General features: G+C 30.9%; 1 protein-coding gene and 1 long non-coding RNA gene across 30 annotated transcripts; one reads left to right on the top strand and one right to left on the bottom strand.

The window, feature by feature from the left end:
* The first annotated feature begins 20 nt into the window (after positions 1–20).
* LOC130718827 (uncharacterized) lies at positions 21–2,917 on the top strand. 29 transcript variants are annotated; one of them, XR_009012831.1, is made up of 9 exons: positions 21–459; positions 546–583; positions 650–744; positions 826–875; positions 1,491–1,566; positions 1,638–1,731; positions 1,814–1,918; positions 2,439–2,594; positions 2,687–2,917. It is a non-coding gene; the product is annotated as an uncharacterized LOC130718827 (long non-coding RNA). The 29 variants fall into 29 exon arrangements; XR_009012832.1 differs by having other exon boundaries at positions 1,488–1,566; XR_009012825.1 differs by lacking the exon at positions 826–875 and having other exon boundaries at positions 22–459; positions 706–744.
* A 4,691-nt stretch (positions 2,918–7,608) lies between these two features.
* LOC130719722 (F-box protein PP2-B13-like) lies at positions 7,609–9,850 on the bottom strand. Its single transcript, XM_057570333.1, has 5 exons — positions 9,843–9,850; positions 9,164–9,293; positions 8,727–8,737; positions 8,315–8,572; positions 7,609–7,759 (listed from the first exon to the last, which is right to left on the bottom strand). The coding sequence occupies exons 1-5, from the start codon at positions 9,848–9,850 to the stop codon at positions 7,609–7,611; spliced, it is 558 nt and encodes a 185-aa protein (XP_057426316.1).
* Between the last annotated feature and the right edge of the window lie 6,072 nt (positions 9,851–15,922).

Here is a 15,922-nt window from a genome sequence, read left to right as displayed (position 1 = left end):
AGTGAATAGGCTAACACTTCACATCAATTAACTTGAGTCTCACAACTAACTCAAGCCACAGGTTAGGTGACCATACTACAACTAAACACACACAACTCTAGTTTGAATTAACCACAACAGTCTCCTTCACCGTCAAAGACGCAGCCACCGTTAATCTGCGCCGTCGTCGTCTTTGACCGAAGCAACCCTTTCTTACTCTCATTACGCAAACATATCTTCTTCCTACGCTGATCTAAACCTGAAACCTTCATTGGATCGAACTCTAAATCTCGCGCGACGTCTTCGGTTTTGGTTCGTGGAGCTCTGTTTCGTGCTTCCACCCTTTTCATGTTCGGTTCTGCAGTGAAATTGAGCTGCTGATTCCGGGCTACAAGTAGTGTCCTCCTTCCCAACTTCAGCGACGTCAAGCTCAGGCTTCAAAAGAGATGGATCCATAAGAGAGATGATACGCCCAAAGCAGTAATCATCTTCCTTTTTCCTAGCAAATTTATTGCATTTTTTGCTTTGTAATAATCATGTTTGGTTTTCATTTTGTGGGCATGCAGAAAAATGAACAAGACCTGTGCATCGACCCATCACAGAGGTAAGGATGGTGACCCTTTTACTTATTTGAAAAAATTGGATCCTTTTTAATCTACTACTATTTCAGGAGATTTTCTTGCAATAGTAATATTAAATCTATTTTCATTCATGGTCTTCATGGAGACATTGTTGGGCCTTTACTCACTGGAATTGCTGCATGAAGTAAGATTCTATATTTTGAGAAATTAATTGATCAATTTTTAAGTAATACACCTGACATGTTATGATGTAGCACATTTCCAGTTGAAGTATTGTCCTTAGGATTCAAGTTCTCTGAATTTATTGTCTCTAAAGTGAGTATTGAAGTTGAAGTATTTTCCTTAGGATTCATTCAGTTTCGTAATAGCTGTTTTAAAAAGATTCTTATGGAAGTCCTTTGATTTCCTTTTTATTCTCCTTATATTAAGTCTTTCTAATCTCCTTAGATTGTTTCTTGATTTGATACTCAAAGAAAAGTGCATGTTTAACAACATCATAAAATGATTATACCAATTCTGGGATTTATGCCATACTACTTCTAGCTTCATGTTCCTGTTTTCTTTGCACTAAACTCAGCACCAACTAGCTAATTAAAAAATGATTACAGATCGGTAAACTGGTATTTTACTCGAGATAAATGGATTATGGATTAATGCTATGCATGTTATTAAGGTATAAATTGTTGTCTTAAATCGATACCAGTTGGCATAAGCACTTTACCAGAAGCTGTTTGCTCTGACAGATATTGATTTTTTAAATCTCAAGGGTTATAGCTTCAATTCTTTTCCTGATTATATTCTTAAAAGGATTGGGGGACTAATAGACATGTGTTGGTTGAGATTTTTTGTGATGTGAAACAATTTTCCCAAAATATTCAAGCATATGGACAGTTATTAGTAATCTCAGTTAATTTTGCTCTACTTTAGCAGATTTAATTTGATCCTTCTTCATTATTGGATCGCTTCCACCGGTGTGCCTTCACACTTCTTCTTGGTTCAATTTCAGGTATGATTAGTCATTCAAATGATTATGTTCTACTGCACCATGAATGAACTTCACTTTTCTTTCTCACATAGGAAGCTATGGATGGTTATTCTGTGTGATGCTGATATTCCAGTTATCATTGTCTCTTATTGAAGGAAACTGTTCGAAATCTTGGGTTATGGGCATGTATTGTCTTTGTGTTTTCTGTTTTTGATTATGTTGCATATCAATGTAGTTTTAATATATTGCTCTTGATATGTGTTAACAGGTTGAAGGGTCATCTTTTTAATGTGTTCAAGGAATTTACTCGAATTTATTATAGTGCAAGCAGGCTGATTGTTCTTTAATGTTCACTGCTTTGTTTAGTGACCAGGTCTGTGATTGCAATTATCCTTCCCTTAGATATTTAGATGATTTGTCTAAATTGCACTGCAATTTCTATGAGTGTATTTTTGTTTGTTTTAGAGTTTCTTTGGTTGTTGCTAATCTTTATTTTAAATTTTTGTGCCTACTATCTAAATATGGTTTTTTGGGTTGACATATTTTAAGTATTGGTTAGTATCCTAATTTTTTTTCAGATTCATTTTGTACCCTGCTGTCATGTTTATAAGCTGTGTTGCACATTATAAATTTTAAAGCGAAATTTTTTTGATGCAACTCCTAACTATAGTTAGCTTTGTCTTATGCTAATTCTCTTGCATTTGGTTGTTCAAAGAAGATAACTATCACAAAAAATATATTTGGTTGTTCTATGAGTCCTCATTCATAAGTACAACTGTAGTGTGCCTTGACTAGCAATGTGGTTCTAATTATTTTTTCTTCTCTTGCTTTTCTTAATTATTTGGTTTTTTTATTACTGCTACATTTGCTTATGATCCTCTTATGTGTATCAGTTATTGCATGGTGGAGCTGATTGTGGTGTGGAGAGTGACAATATTGATTGGACCACGAAAGATGAACTTCATATTGAAATCTTTCTGTTTTCATCTTTATGTTAAATAATTTCTAATGGAGAAACTATTACTGGGCGTGGAGAGGCAAGCTTTTAGGTATTTTTCTTTATTTTGGTGGTTATCTTAATTAGTATTTCTCTACCAGGTACTTACACACCTTCTAATCAGTTTTGTTGGGGCTGATGCAGGTAGTATAGAGAGATAGGAAATTGCAGGGCATGCCAATATGATATTGAGCAATACCGCAACAAGAAAAACTGGAATTACAATGGTGTTTTTGTAGATCGAAAACCAACACTGTGGGGTGTTTATGAAACCACAATTGCTGAGCAGATGTATTAAATTATAAACTCAATTTTGAATATCAGTTGTTTTAAGTTATGTTCAAATCCATAGAGTTCGTTTGAATGCTTTATCAAGTTAATCATTGTTTTGCTAAAAGTTTGAATTCTTTTTGGATTAATTTGATTCTGTTTGGCGGTATCAAGTTTGTTGTGAAAATTCCAGTGGGACTTGGAGGAGGATTAGATAAGCATTTGTCATGGAAATAGATTTATGTTAATTAATAGAAAAATATAATTTAATATACTTTGGGAATTGAAAAATATAAAATTATAAAAATATGATTATAAAAATATGTCGTATGGGAATTGAAAACATTAATAAATATGTGTTTTATATGAGATCTGCAAAAAAACTCTCACTGAATTTATATAACTACACTAATTTGGTTGATTTAAAAATAAAAGTCATTGATTCATTTACATTTCAGTAGTTTGGAAATTTTATAATTGTAAAGTTTAGATTTTTATAATTTTCAATTTCCTCCCCCTTCATTTTCTCTCTCCCACTATCTTTGTCATTAAATCCGCACCGGTTTGTTTTTTTGATATTCTCTCTCTAGAAATTTTGAATTTGATATTCAAAATATTTTTATTTGCCATGTTGCAGACCATTAATGCTTCAACCATGCATAACATTCATTGGGAACCTGCACCACTTTCAAGTTTCAATAATTCCAACAATCTTTTATCGGATTCTCATTGTGAGTTGAAACTCCTAAATGAAACCTTCCACATGACCCTCCCTTCTCCTCATCTATTTCCCCTGAACCCTCTCTTGCTCTTTGACTCTCTTCACCGTTTCGCTGTCTCACTGTGTTCTTTCCCAAAATTCGCCCCCCTACAACTTTACTAAATTTATTTTATTAGTAAAACAATTTTAAAAAAATTATAAAGAGTGAAAACATGTTGTGCGGGTATTAAATTTTTTAAAATAATTATATGTAACTCAGGATGCAAAATTGTGTAATAAAAATACAAAGCACAAGAATGAACATTTTACAATAGATTACATTAAATAATTTTGTGAATAAATATATACAATTATAACTAATGTTAAGTAAAATGACGTCATATAAGAATAAAAGATCTTATTAATATCTAAATTAATATGATTAGATTATAATAGTTATTAAAAAACATAAATATATTCACATTTTTAATGTTTGAACTACACGGTAAAAAGTTCACACAGGAGAAATATTTTACATGAATACAAATTCATGTCAAAATTATTTTAAAAATAAATTCCGATATAATTTAGTACTTTTTTATGATTTTATAATTTTATATAAAAATGATAATAAAGTGATGAAAATATGTCGTGGTGAGATTATAAGATTTTTTTAAAACCGAGATTAGAAGACATTAATGCATATACGATCTATAAGATTTTTCTTTGGGAACCGTGGTTCACTGTGGGTGATTAGCTTTTTGATGTTACTAATCACCATTGTCTGTTTTGTCTCCTTTTCAGCTTTGAATTTTCAAAGCTATAATTAATATATTCTCTTTCTTTCTAAAAAATTATTTATATTTAAGTTACAAGGTTAATGGCCCCCCTAAACATTTTGAAAGAAAATACTTCACATCAAAGTTAATATACAAATAAATTTTAATAAGTTTTCATTGAGTTACAATATAATTTCATGTTAAATTTGTACAACATAATAATTTAGTCTACTTTCATTTTTAATGTAAATTCATTTTTAATATAAATTGCAAGGGTAAAATTGTCCTACTAGATGAAAATTTTAACAAGAAAATACTATCATGTTAAACCTAATAGAAAAAAAAATTCATATAATCAAATTATATTGTTCATAATTTTTAAAATAATTTTAGGATTAAATATATAGATAAATGTTGTGTGAAATTTTACGGGTTGTGTGATAATCGTTGTGGTTTTGTATTGTTGAATGCTCAATCTTTTTTAGTCTCATAATTCTAGCAGCTAAAAAAATTGGCAGATATTAATTTTGGTATATCAATTTAGTTTTGAATTGTTGTATGGGTAGATGTTAAAATAATAAGAGCAAAATCCACTGTGCACTGGTAATAATATTTTACTTGAAAACACTTTCATGTTAAAGCTAATATAAAAATTGATTTTCAAATAATCTAAGTGCACCATTGATAATTTTAAAATAAATTTAGGAGAAATTATAAATCTATGTATTTTGGTTTCACTTTGTAAGTCCTGATCCTAATAGATTGAGATATATGTATTTACATCTTCAAGGAAAAATTATTAATACCTCACATGTGAAGAATTGAAGATTTTGGCTAACTAATTGTTTTTTTCAATATCTTTATATTGGTTAAATCGATGTATCAGTATAAAACACTATAAGTATTCGAATTTACGTTTTTGTGAATATCTACATCTTTATTATGATTTTTCTTTCATTTTTAGTATCTTAAATTGTTTATAATCAAAATATTTATTGATGTGTCAAATATAATAGTAAACTTCGCCGTGCAGCGCACGGGGAAAAACACTAGTCAATTAACAAATGTCACATAACCTACACCCAATATACGCATGAAAATAGAAGATAAAAATGAAAGATATGATTTGTAAAAAAGTAATAAAAAAAAGGCTTAATTGCACTTTTGGTCTCCCACTTTATTCAATCGTGTGATTTTGGTCCTTAACAAAAATAATTAGCACTTTGCGTCCCCCACGTTAACTTCTGTTTGCACTTTTAGTTTTCCGTCCACTTCCATCCAAAAACTAACAGAATATTCCTTAAAAAATTAAGGCTTAATTACAACTTTGGTCCCCGACGTTTACCAATGCCACGATTTTGGTCCCTCACCTAATTTAATTACATGGATGGTCCCCGACGTTGTAGGTTGCGTGCAACGTTAGTCCTACCGTTTATTTCTTAATGGAGGAGGCTTACGTGGACGTCTAGTTGGAGAGAAAAAGGAGATCTGAGGAGAGAGGGGAGCACGTGAGTATCACGTGAACTCACGTGAACCTTATATGAACCCATTATACCCAAATCTGAAACCCTAGGGATCTAAATCACGTTACCTTCTTCGTTCCAGGGAGGTCAGGGGTTTGAGTATAATGGGTTCAGATAAGGGTCACGTGATACTCACGTGCTTCCCTCTCTCCTCATACCTCATTTCTCTCTCCAATTGGACGTCCACGTAAGCCTCCTTCATTAAGAAATAAACAGTAGGACTAACGTTGCACACGGCCTACAACGTCGGGGACCATCCATGTAATTAAATTAGGTGGGGGACCAAAATCGTGGCATTGGTAAACGTCGGGGACCAAAGTTGCAATTAAGCCAAAAATTAATTTAAAAACTTTTCCTAATCTTCATCTTCTTTCTTCATCCAAAGAAAACAAACCCAGATTCTCCACACCTTTCTCCAGAAAATAAAAGCCAAACCTTTATCCTTTCAATTTTCCATACATTATCATCTTCTCATTCTCATTCTCTTTACTCTCGATGCCACCACCCTTTCCTCTCTCCACGTTGGTGCCAAGATTCTGCTTGTCTGATCATGGAGAATGGAAGATCTGGGGTTATGGGTTTTTTGCTTCTCCAATCCTTCTCCGATCTGGATTCATGGAGAAGGGACAATCTGGATCGTAGATCCAACCATACCCTTCGAAACCCTTCAATCTGGATCGCAGAGCCAACCAAAGCCTCCTCCTTCAATCTGGATCGCAGAGCCAACCAAAGCCTCCTCCACCGCATCTTTTTCAAGCTCGACAAGCTCCTGATGTGAAATGGATGGAGATGAGAAAGAGATGGAAGAGAAATGTTTCATTTTTAAGGTTAATATAAGGGTGATGACGGATTAACAGAGAGAAGAGAGATTTATGGTTGAAGATATGGGTTTGCCGGATTTATGGTTGTGTTGTGGGTTATTGGGGTTTGAAGATATGGGTTTGCTGGAATTGTAAGTGTGTTATGTTCTTATGATTTGAAGATGATGGGGTTGTGTTGGAATGAACCTTAATTTGGGGCTGAAGGTCAATGAATTTCGGAATGAGTTTTAGAAAGAACACATGGTTTGTTGGATTTGAATCATAATCATGGCTGCTCATCTTGCAATACAGATGACTACATATTAGAATGATAGTAAGTAGGATCTTGTGCATAGGTAGGGGTGGGAGAATTCGTGGTGGGATTTGGATGATGATAAGGTTGTTGGTCATTCAAGGCTTCTGATTGGAAATTAGAGATAAAAGATTTATTTTTTGAATTTTTCTGGATTTTGGGTTTGAAGATGATAGAGGAAGAAGATGAAGATCATATTTTTATTAGATTTTTACTTTTAATTAATTTTTTAAAGATTAAAAGTTAGTTTTTAAACAGAAGTTGGACGGAAAACCAAAAGTGCAACCGAAAGTTAACGTGGGGGACGTAAAGTGTTAATTATTTTTGTTAAGGACCAAAATCACACAATTGAATAAAGTGGGGGACCAAAAGTGGAATTAAGCCTAAAAAAAAAGAAGAACATTGCCCCCACAAACACAAAGTTTCTAGATTCTTCCATGCCTTAAATATATATACCCTCATACATTTCGAATGTCTGTTCAGGGAGACAAAATCCATGCTGCTGCAAGGAAAATGATGGTCATGTAAATTTGAACGAGTCATCACTGAAGAATAATATATCTGATGCATTTACAAAGAGAGCAACGGATTGGCACAAGAATAAGAACACAACACATGGAAACTTACTGAAATTTGCAACAAGTATCCAAGACATGTTGAGTGATTCAATAAATTTGATTGCTAATTATGTTTCTTAGGTCTAACTTCTATTCCTTCAAGAATGAGACCGCTCTTATAACCTTGTATTTCTGTAACACTCATATGGAACTCTTCACCTTCTAGGTCTGAAGTGAAGAACTCTCCCATCTCAATCTCCAACCAACCATCGCTTCTCACACTCGATCATTCCAATCCCTCCACTCTGGAGTCAGTGGCAGAGGTAGGGGGACTGGCTCATGTTATAGTCACCCCCTGATTTTAAATTTTGTTTACTTATATATACTATGTAAAAATTTACCTGGCACCACCCAAAAATTATATAACTATTATATGTAATGAAAAGTATTTTAACTTCACAAGTCTCTTCTTTCCGTGCATTTAATTCGTAGGCTTTTTAAATGTCATCTTTCATCTTTTAATTTATTTTGGTGATACACACTTCCACCATATTCTAGATAAATTTTAAATAATTTAGTTTAGATATTCCTTTGGCATTTAGATTGAACAATAATATGCTCACACCCCGTTTTCTCTTTCATTCCTATTTTTTTTTCTCGATGCAACGACGCTCATATACGGGTTAATATTTATTTTACTCATTCTTGTATATTTCTTATTCTTATAAAGATGTTTGTTATATATCAAATTTGCTGCACAACTGTGAAAATTTAAATTTTCTTAGAAGTCAAATGCCATTTAATCTTGGTCCCCGAAATTAAAATCCTGCCTCCGCCACTGTCTGGAGTGCTGCCGCCTAGCGTCCAAGTATGGATCCCACGAACAAACATCTTTGGTAATGCTTTGGCCACTACCTACATTCTTTACTGATAACTCCACAGGATAATCACGAAATTCATCGAAATAATGTTTAATCTTGAACACAAGAAAAGCTCCATACTGAGTATTTAGAGACAAGAAAAGGGTGTTTATCGTCCCAATAATTTCAAGCCACCACACATACCAAAGCTTGGCAACTTCAGAAAACCTGCTCATCAAAATTTAAAATTTTTGCAAAAGTTGCAAAGATATATAAGAATATATATATATACTTGCACAAGTAATCATTCCAAGAAGCAATGAATCACTTTGGACATGACTACTTGTTCACGTGTATAAATAATCAAGTGTGGTCTACCTACTTCTTAAAAAACTAAAATAAAGCAAAACAAATCCAAACTTAAGAGTTAAGACTTAGTTAACCTGGGTTCTTCGGTACCAATAACGCTCATCGTCACCCAAATCAATGAGCTCTTGCACCAAGCATGTAACCCTTCTTTCCACTCAAATATGTATAAGGTGGTGTTTTAAATCTACGATGATGTGTGGAATGGGGGCCATAACCTGAATATCTTCAATGGAGGGGATGGTTATAATCTTTACAACCTTCCAACTTATTGACTAATCTAGTAATTGGGGGTGGGGTATTGTCCTGTTGTGTGCTGTGATTTAGCTTTAGAAACAGAGCTACTTTTGCTCTGCCCTTAATCTTATCAGCTTTGTGTTTCTGCTTATTAAAAAAATACATTTTTACGGTGGTCGATGATGATAGGGTGTTCAGAGAGAGCTAGATAAATACTTTCTTTAAAGGAGTATTGGCAAGAGAAGGAGATTGGGAAACGATGGAATTGTATTCGCAAGGAAGAAAGTGTTCCCAAACGACATCAGAATCAGCGGCAGAACATAAGATTTTTGAAACGATTGTGACTCTGGCGGCATCCCATCATAGTGGTACGAGACAATATGACAGCAAAGCATTCTTCTGGCAAAAACTCCATTCTTTTTTTTCCTCCACTCTCAACTCTGATGGATTTCTTCCCCTGCAATCAAAGCTATAACTAAATCCGCAATTATGAATATATAGGGCGTAATCAATGCCCACTGCCTTGAAATCAATTCATTAATCAATTAAGTCTTGACACTCCGTGCAATGTTCCATTCTCTTTAACCTGAATTGATCGAGATATAATCGATTAACAGAGTAGTCATGAAAAAAATATCTACCAAATATACTTCATTCACTTTTTCAATATATTATCTAACTTTCCCTTATTTAAATTAAATATTTTCCAATAAAAGATATACCTCAGTTCATACACTTCAATTATAGGATCACGATTTCAGCCACAAAACATCAAAGAAATACTTGCCCCACGTAGAATCATAGGATTTCAATAGTCCCCAACTCATTTTTTTTTTTCAAGCGGTGTTCCAACTCCCACATCGTATAAGTGTATAATAGTGTCTATTCTCATTACTGGACCATTTATTTACATGTGTGCCGTTAATGTAAAGTTGTTTCAATTGTTTCCAAAATAAAAAAAATAAAAACAACTTTTTTCTGTTTTAAAAATTTAAAAATAGGAAACTGTTTTTAAATCAATTATGAGAAAACAGTTCTATCAAAAAAGTTTTTTGTTTTTAAATTTTATAAAACAGAAAACTTTTTTTAAAAACAGACCCTATGATTCAATTCCAAAATAGGCGGTGTTGTATTCTAAACGATAATTTTTTTTTGGATATGATAAATTTGGAAAGACGAAAGAAAGATGGAAGGTTGTGGAGTTTTTGGTTTTGAAGAACTTGGATTTTCTAGAAAAAAAAAATTTGAAGAAGATGAAGAATATGATGAAAATGATGTAAGGATGTATGAAGAAGATGAAGAAGTGGATTGTTTTTTCTGAAAAATCCAGAAAACATTAGTTTTTGGATGAAAAATTGTGGAGGGACCAAAAGTGTTAACGGAGGTCAACATCAGGGATGTATGATGAGATTTTTTAAGTTTAAGGACTCCGATGACACATATAGCTTTCATGGGTGAGACATTAAAAATATATAGTAAAAATAACTTTTATATTTATAACTAATTGAAAAAAAATCAAATTCTTATATTTTAAAATTAATTACTAATCATAAGTTGATGAATAGCACAAAGTAATATCTTTTAAATAAAATAAACATGTTAGATATACGATTGAGTTTGTCTTACTCTTGCTCTGATGATGAGGCTCTCCAAAGCATAGCAGCTAATATCAGCTCTCGTAGGCTTAGTTAGTGGTTTTTAGAGGTTTCTTGGTGGATTGCCCGTGGCTCCTTTTGATTGTGCTGTTTTCCCTGGTTTAGGTATTTTTTTGGGCTTTTCTTGGTGTTTCTCTTTGGGGGTTGAGTTTAGTGAAAGGTGATTAGCTTTTTGATCTACTAATCATCAGTTTCCCCTGTTTTTCTTGAGCTTTGGCCTCAGTTCTTTTGATATATTATATTTCTCCTTTTGCTTTCAAAAAAAATATTGAAATTAATTAATGGTTGAATGCTTTTTGTAAATATATATTTCGAAATTTACTTTTAAATATGAAATGATTTTGTATGTTGTTTAAATTAACTATAATGTAGTTGCGTGTTATTTTAAAAATAATTTTAAATTTATTTGTTATTTGTCTTAATAATGATAATAATAAATTATTGATGAATATTTTATGTTATTAACTTTATTAACTATTAATTGTCAACTTTTCAGTTTCTTATAAAAAAAAATCTATATATATTAGTAAAGCTCACTTGAGCTAAGTATTAAGTACAAATACACATATGTATTAAACTATAAAAGCTCACATACCTTTATATTAAATACATTAAAAAAATAAAAAAATTAATAAACTAAAAACTGAAAAAATTGTATTATAAAAACCTATTCAACTACTTATATTAAATAACAACATTCATAGACTTAAAATTGACTTTAGCAAAATAATATTTATTAATAAATAATTTAGATAAAATACTTTTAAAATAAAAAAATTTCTATCAATATATATCTATCTATATTGTACTTGGGGCTCTTATTTCCCAAAGTAATTATTTATATATATATATATATATATATTTGATTTTTGCAAAAAACAAAAATCTATCTATATCTATATATATTAGTAAAGCTCACTTGAGCTAAGTATTAAGTACAAATACACATATGTATTAAACCATAAAAGCTCACATACCTTTATATTAAATACATTAAAAAATAAAAAATTTAATAAACTAAAAACTGAAAACAATTGTATTATAAAAACCTATTCAACTACTTATATTAAATAACAACATTCATAGACTTAAAATTAACTTGAGCTTTGCATATGACAAATTTAAAAAATCAAAATAAAAAACAAAATAATGTTTATTAATAAATAATTTAGATAAAATACTTTTAAAATAAAAAATTTCTATCAATATATATCTATCTATATTGTACTTGGGCCTCTTATTTCCCAAAGTAATTATTTTTTGAAAATGCCAAAGTAATTACTTTTATATATATATATATATATATATTTGGTTTTTCTAAAAAAAAAATCTATCTATCTATCTATATATATTAGTAAAGCTCACTTGAGCTAAGTATTTTTTTTTTTGAAAGCAAAATGGATATTATTTATAGAAAGACCTGAACCAGAAATGACTCAAGGTAGAACAATACAAGTGTAAGATCTGTCTAAAAACAAATTGGCCCAAAAAACAACCAGAGAAATAAAGAAACCCACCACCAACCCACAAAATGACTATGAGCATCACCCAAGACAAGGCCTCATTAAAACCTTGTTAGGAAAAACCCAGTGGGATAAAAACCTACCAAGGAAAAATAGTACCACTATTTTGGGTGAGTCATTCTGCAACTGAACAAAAAACAGTACATTTGCTGCCCATAAAAATGAGACGTATCAAACACAGCCACAGTCCTCCTCTGGTCGAAACCCTCTATCTGAGAGCAAAACAACAAACTGAAAAATACCAGCACCAACGTACAAATACACATGAGAACCTACATACATTAGTAAAAAAACTGGTGTTTTAATGAGATAACTTAGTGAGTGAATGAACGGGTAGTGGAAACTTGTGCACTAATGATTTCAGTTTTAAACTTAATAAATATCAAATGTATAAGCAAAAGAGTAACATCGATGCCAAAAGTGTAACAGACCACAAAGTTATATCTGCAAATGGTTTTAGCACAGTACCTTAAATTAAAATCCAATTTAATGTTAATTTTAAACTAATATCAATTAAGTCCAAGAAAAAAAAAACTATTAACAATAAAGCATACTTCCGCCAAAATTAATCTTGATATGCAATGGTCTTAGTTTGCTGTCCAATTTTCTGCAGGAATATATGTCTATTTTTCTTAAACTCACAAACTCTTAGAATTTTTTAACATAGTAACTCCGAAGAAAAACTAACTTTAAATTAAAAATAGAGGCATGATGGCAATACCAGTGTTAAAAAATGAATAAAATTGTTAATGTCGGGAGGCTATTCAACTATCTACATTAAATAAATAAAAAATGAAATGTATTATATTGAACCATGCATCTATTATATCTCTATATAAACAAACCAGTGAAATCACTCACAAACTCAAATTATTCATATTTCTTAGACTTCAGCTGCTGGTGAGAAAAAAATGACAATTGTCTCTAACTACTTCAACAAGTATGTCGTTTTTAATTATTTTAGTTAATTTCAAAATTGCTTTTTTAAATTACTCATTCTTATTTCTTTATTGCAGGAGAAAGATCATCAACAACAATAAGAAACACACATTACTTAGTGATATATCCCCGTTGCAGATGATTGGAAAATAAAATTGTGAGTTTCACATATATGATAATTTACTAAACAATTCTTCTCATTCAATTGAAATCATACAAATATATCATCATTTCTATACTTATATGACACAAATCAGTAACAAAGTGTGAGCCACATAAATTTATATACTGAACTAGAAAGATAATTGTAAAACGTAGTACTCACTATATTCTTGATAAGAAATAGGAATATTTCACTCCTCAATATTGTCATATTATGAAAAAAAATAGCAACTTAATCATTCAAAGGGAACAAATGACGTCCATTCTGCAGTTAGATAAAATCTATTTTTATGTTCGTGAAAGTGATTTTAAAAGAACTTCTATGCCACCAGCAATGGTAAACAACCACATCAATCTTGATAAAAAAAAAATTAGCACAACTGATAACATCACTGCAATGAATAAATCAATATTAGAAAAAAAATAGTAGACTACCACGTTAATTTCAATACTAATCTAATTAAGTTATTAAATTTATTTTATATAAAAAAAAAACTACTCTCATTTCAATCTCAATAGAAATCTACCTATTTTTTCTTCCGATGAAGCAAAAAAAAAAACTACCTGTTTGATCCTTTTTTTCCCTTATTAGAGAAAGAAAGTGTGAGAATATCATAACTCAATTATATTTAATAGCTTTCTTACCTTTCTGCAAATTTAAATATTACAATTAAAAAATACAAATTAAAAACGAATCCGTGCAACGCACGAGTTTAAATTCTAGTTTATTAAGTAGTTTTTAACAATAGTTAGAATATTAACTATCAATCATAAATTGAGGTAAAAATTAATAAATATATTTATATGTAGAAAATATTAATAATTTAAATTAAATAATAGTCTAGATCAAAATTTATTAAAGAACACTCTAGAAAAATATTTTAAAAATTAAATAAATGTCTCTATAAAACATTTACTATTAAATATATCGCATGCGTGTATTATTTGAAGAAAATACTTTCAAATGTGTTTTTTGACCTATTATATAGTAGTAAAAATATTTTATCAAGTTTCCTTATGTTATTAATAATGTTTTCCTTTTCAAATTTTTTTAGGGTTAATGGTCAAATTAATCCTTGAGTTTGTAAGCGAGTTTGATTTTAGTTACTATGAGGATAAATGTAGTTTAGTGGCAGTCAAAAACTGTCAGTGATTGTAAAAATGACTGCCACTAAACGTAATTTTTTTCAGATTGACTAAAATTAAACTCGCTTACAAACTCAAAGACTAATTTGATCATTAACCCAAAACTTATTAACTTACAGTAATATCATTTATTTACATAAAGAGAACTCTAATACAAGCAATTTAATGCATAGAAAAACTCTTATACTCTCTATTTAGATGTCTAAACACAATAATTTTTTGACTTAAATGCACTTTTGGACCATCATGTTTTAACTTTTTGCGATTGTCAACCCTTATCTTTTTTTTCTACGAATAGGAACCCTATTCTTTCAAAACGCTGCACCGTTTACCCTTCCGTCCAAATCCGTCAAAAACTTGACAGAACACGCTGATATGGCCTTCCACATGGATAAAAGGGGGATTTTAAAAAATGGCTTAAATGCACTTTTGGACCCTCAAGTTTACATTTTTTGCGATTGTTGACCCTGATCTTATTTTTAGTTTGAATGGAGACCCTAATCTTTCAAAACGTTGCACCGTTTACCCTTCCGTCGGAAGGCCAGGTAAGTGGGTTCCGTCAAGTTTTTGACGGATTTGGACGGAAGGGTAAGCGGTGCAACATTTTGAAAGATTAGGGTCTCCATTCGTAGAAAATTAAGATCAGGGTCAACAATCGTAAAAAATATAAACTTGGGGGTCCAAAAGTGCATTTAAGCCTAATTTTTTCTATTATATTTATATTGAAGAAATATTTTAATATTTATTTTTAGATAATTACTCTATAGTAAATTTCATATAATATTAAAAAATATTATAAATAACCACTCGTGCAACGCACGGGTATAATATCTAGTACATAGCGTAATAAGAACGTATGTAATGAAATTAAAATAAAAATACATTTTAAATTAATTTTGATTCTTAAAAAATTAATTTGCAATCGAGGTGTTTTTGGGTTTTTATGCTTGAATAACTTTTTACCGACTTGGTTTATTGTATTAGTTATTGTACTCATGTTGAGAGAAGAATAACATTTTCTACCAATATATGCGGCTGAGCATTAATTATAACATGGTTATTGTAAAAGATGAAAAACAAATTCAAAAATTATTTTTTAACCACAATTCTCTATTAAGATAATCATATTTATCCCGGTGGTATGTCCAAACGTTCATTCTTAAGAAAATTATGCTTTTGTTAATTCTGATATTGTATTTGTATTATTGTATTATATTGACTAAAACTCCACTTGTTGGTAGGTTCGAAGGATCAGTCTCATGGCAGCCAGCCGTGGGATATCTTGGAAAACAAAAAATTGTAAGAATTGATAAAGATGGTATTAAAAAACTATTCACATAAGTTGTTATAAATGTGCCAACTACGTATATGGTCAAAAAACGCGTTCCATGAAAAAAATAATACATCTTTATTCAAAACAAAAAGGATCGAAAAACATAATTTTCTCGTGGTCTCCTACTCTCCTAGCATGTTGATGCTGACTCCATGTGTGAGATTTCATAATTAAATTAAGCAGCACAGCGTATTATATAAACGAACAAGGTCGTAGC

The sequence above is a fragment of the Lotus japonicus genome, chromosome 5 (genome assembly GCF_012489685.1).
Source record: "Lotus japonicus ecotype B-129 chromosome 5, LjGifu_v1.2".
In the NCBI taxonomy this organism is placed as follows: domain Eukaryota; kingdom Viridiplantae; phylum Streptophyta; class Magnoliopsida; order Fabales; family Fabaceae; genus Lotus; species Lotus japonicus.
The sequence above is the reverse complement of the archived record's forward strand: the minus strand, read 5'-3'. Positions and strand labels throughout refer to the sequence as shown.

What these genes read in the sequence shown, in the direction of transcription:
- LOC130719722 (XM_057570333.1), bottom strand. An exon ending in CACTCCAGACAGTGGCGGAG is followed by an intron (nt 7,760 to 8,314) that starts GCAGGATTTTAA and finishes ATCGAGTGTGAG; the next exon opens with AAGCGATGGTTGGTTGGAGA.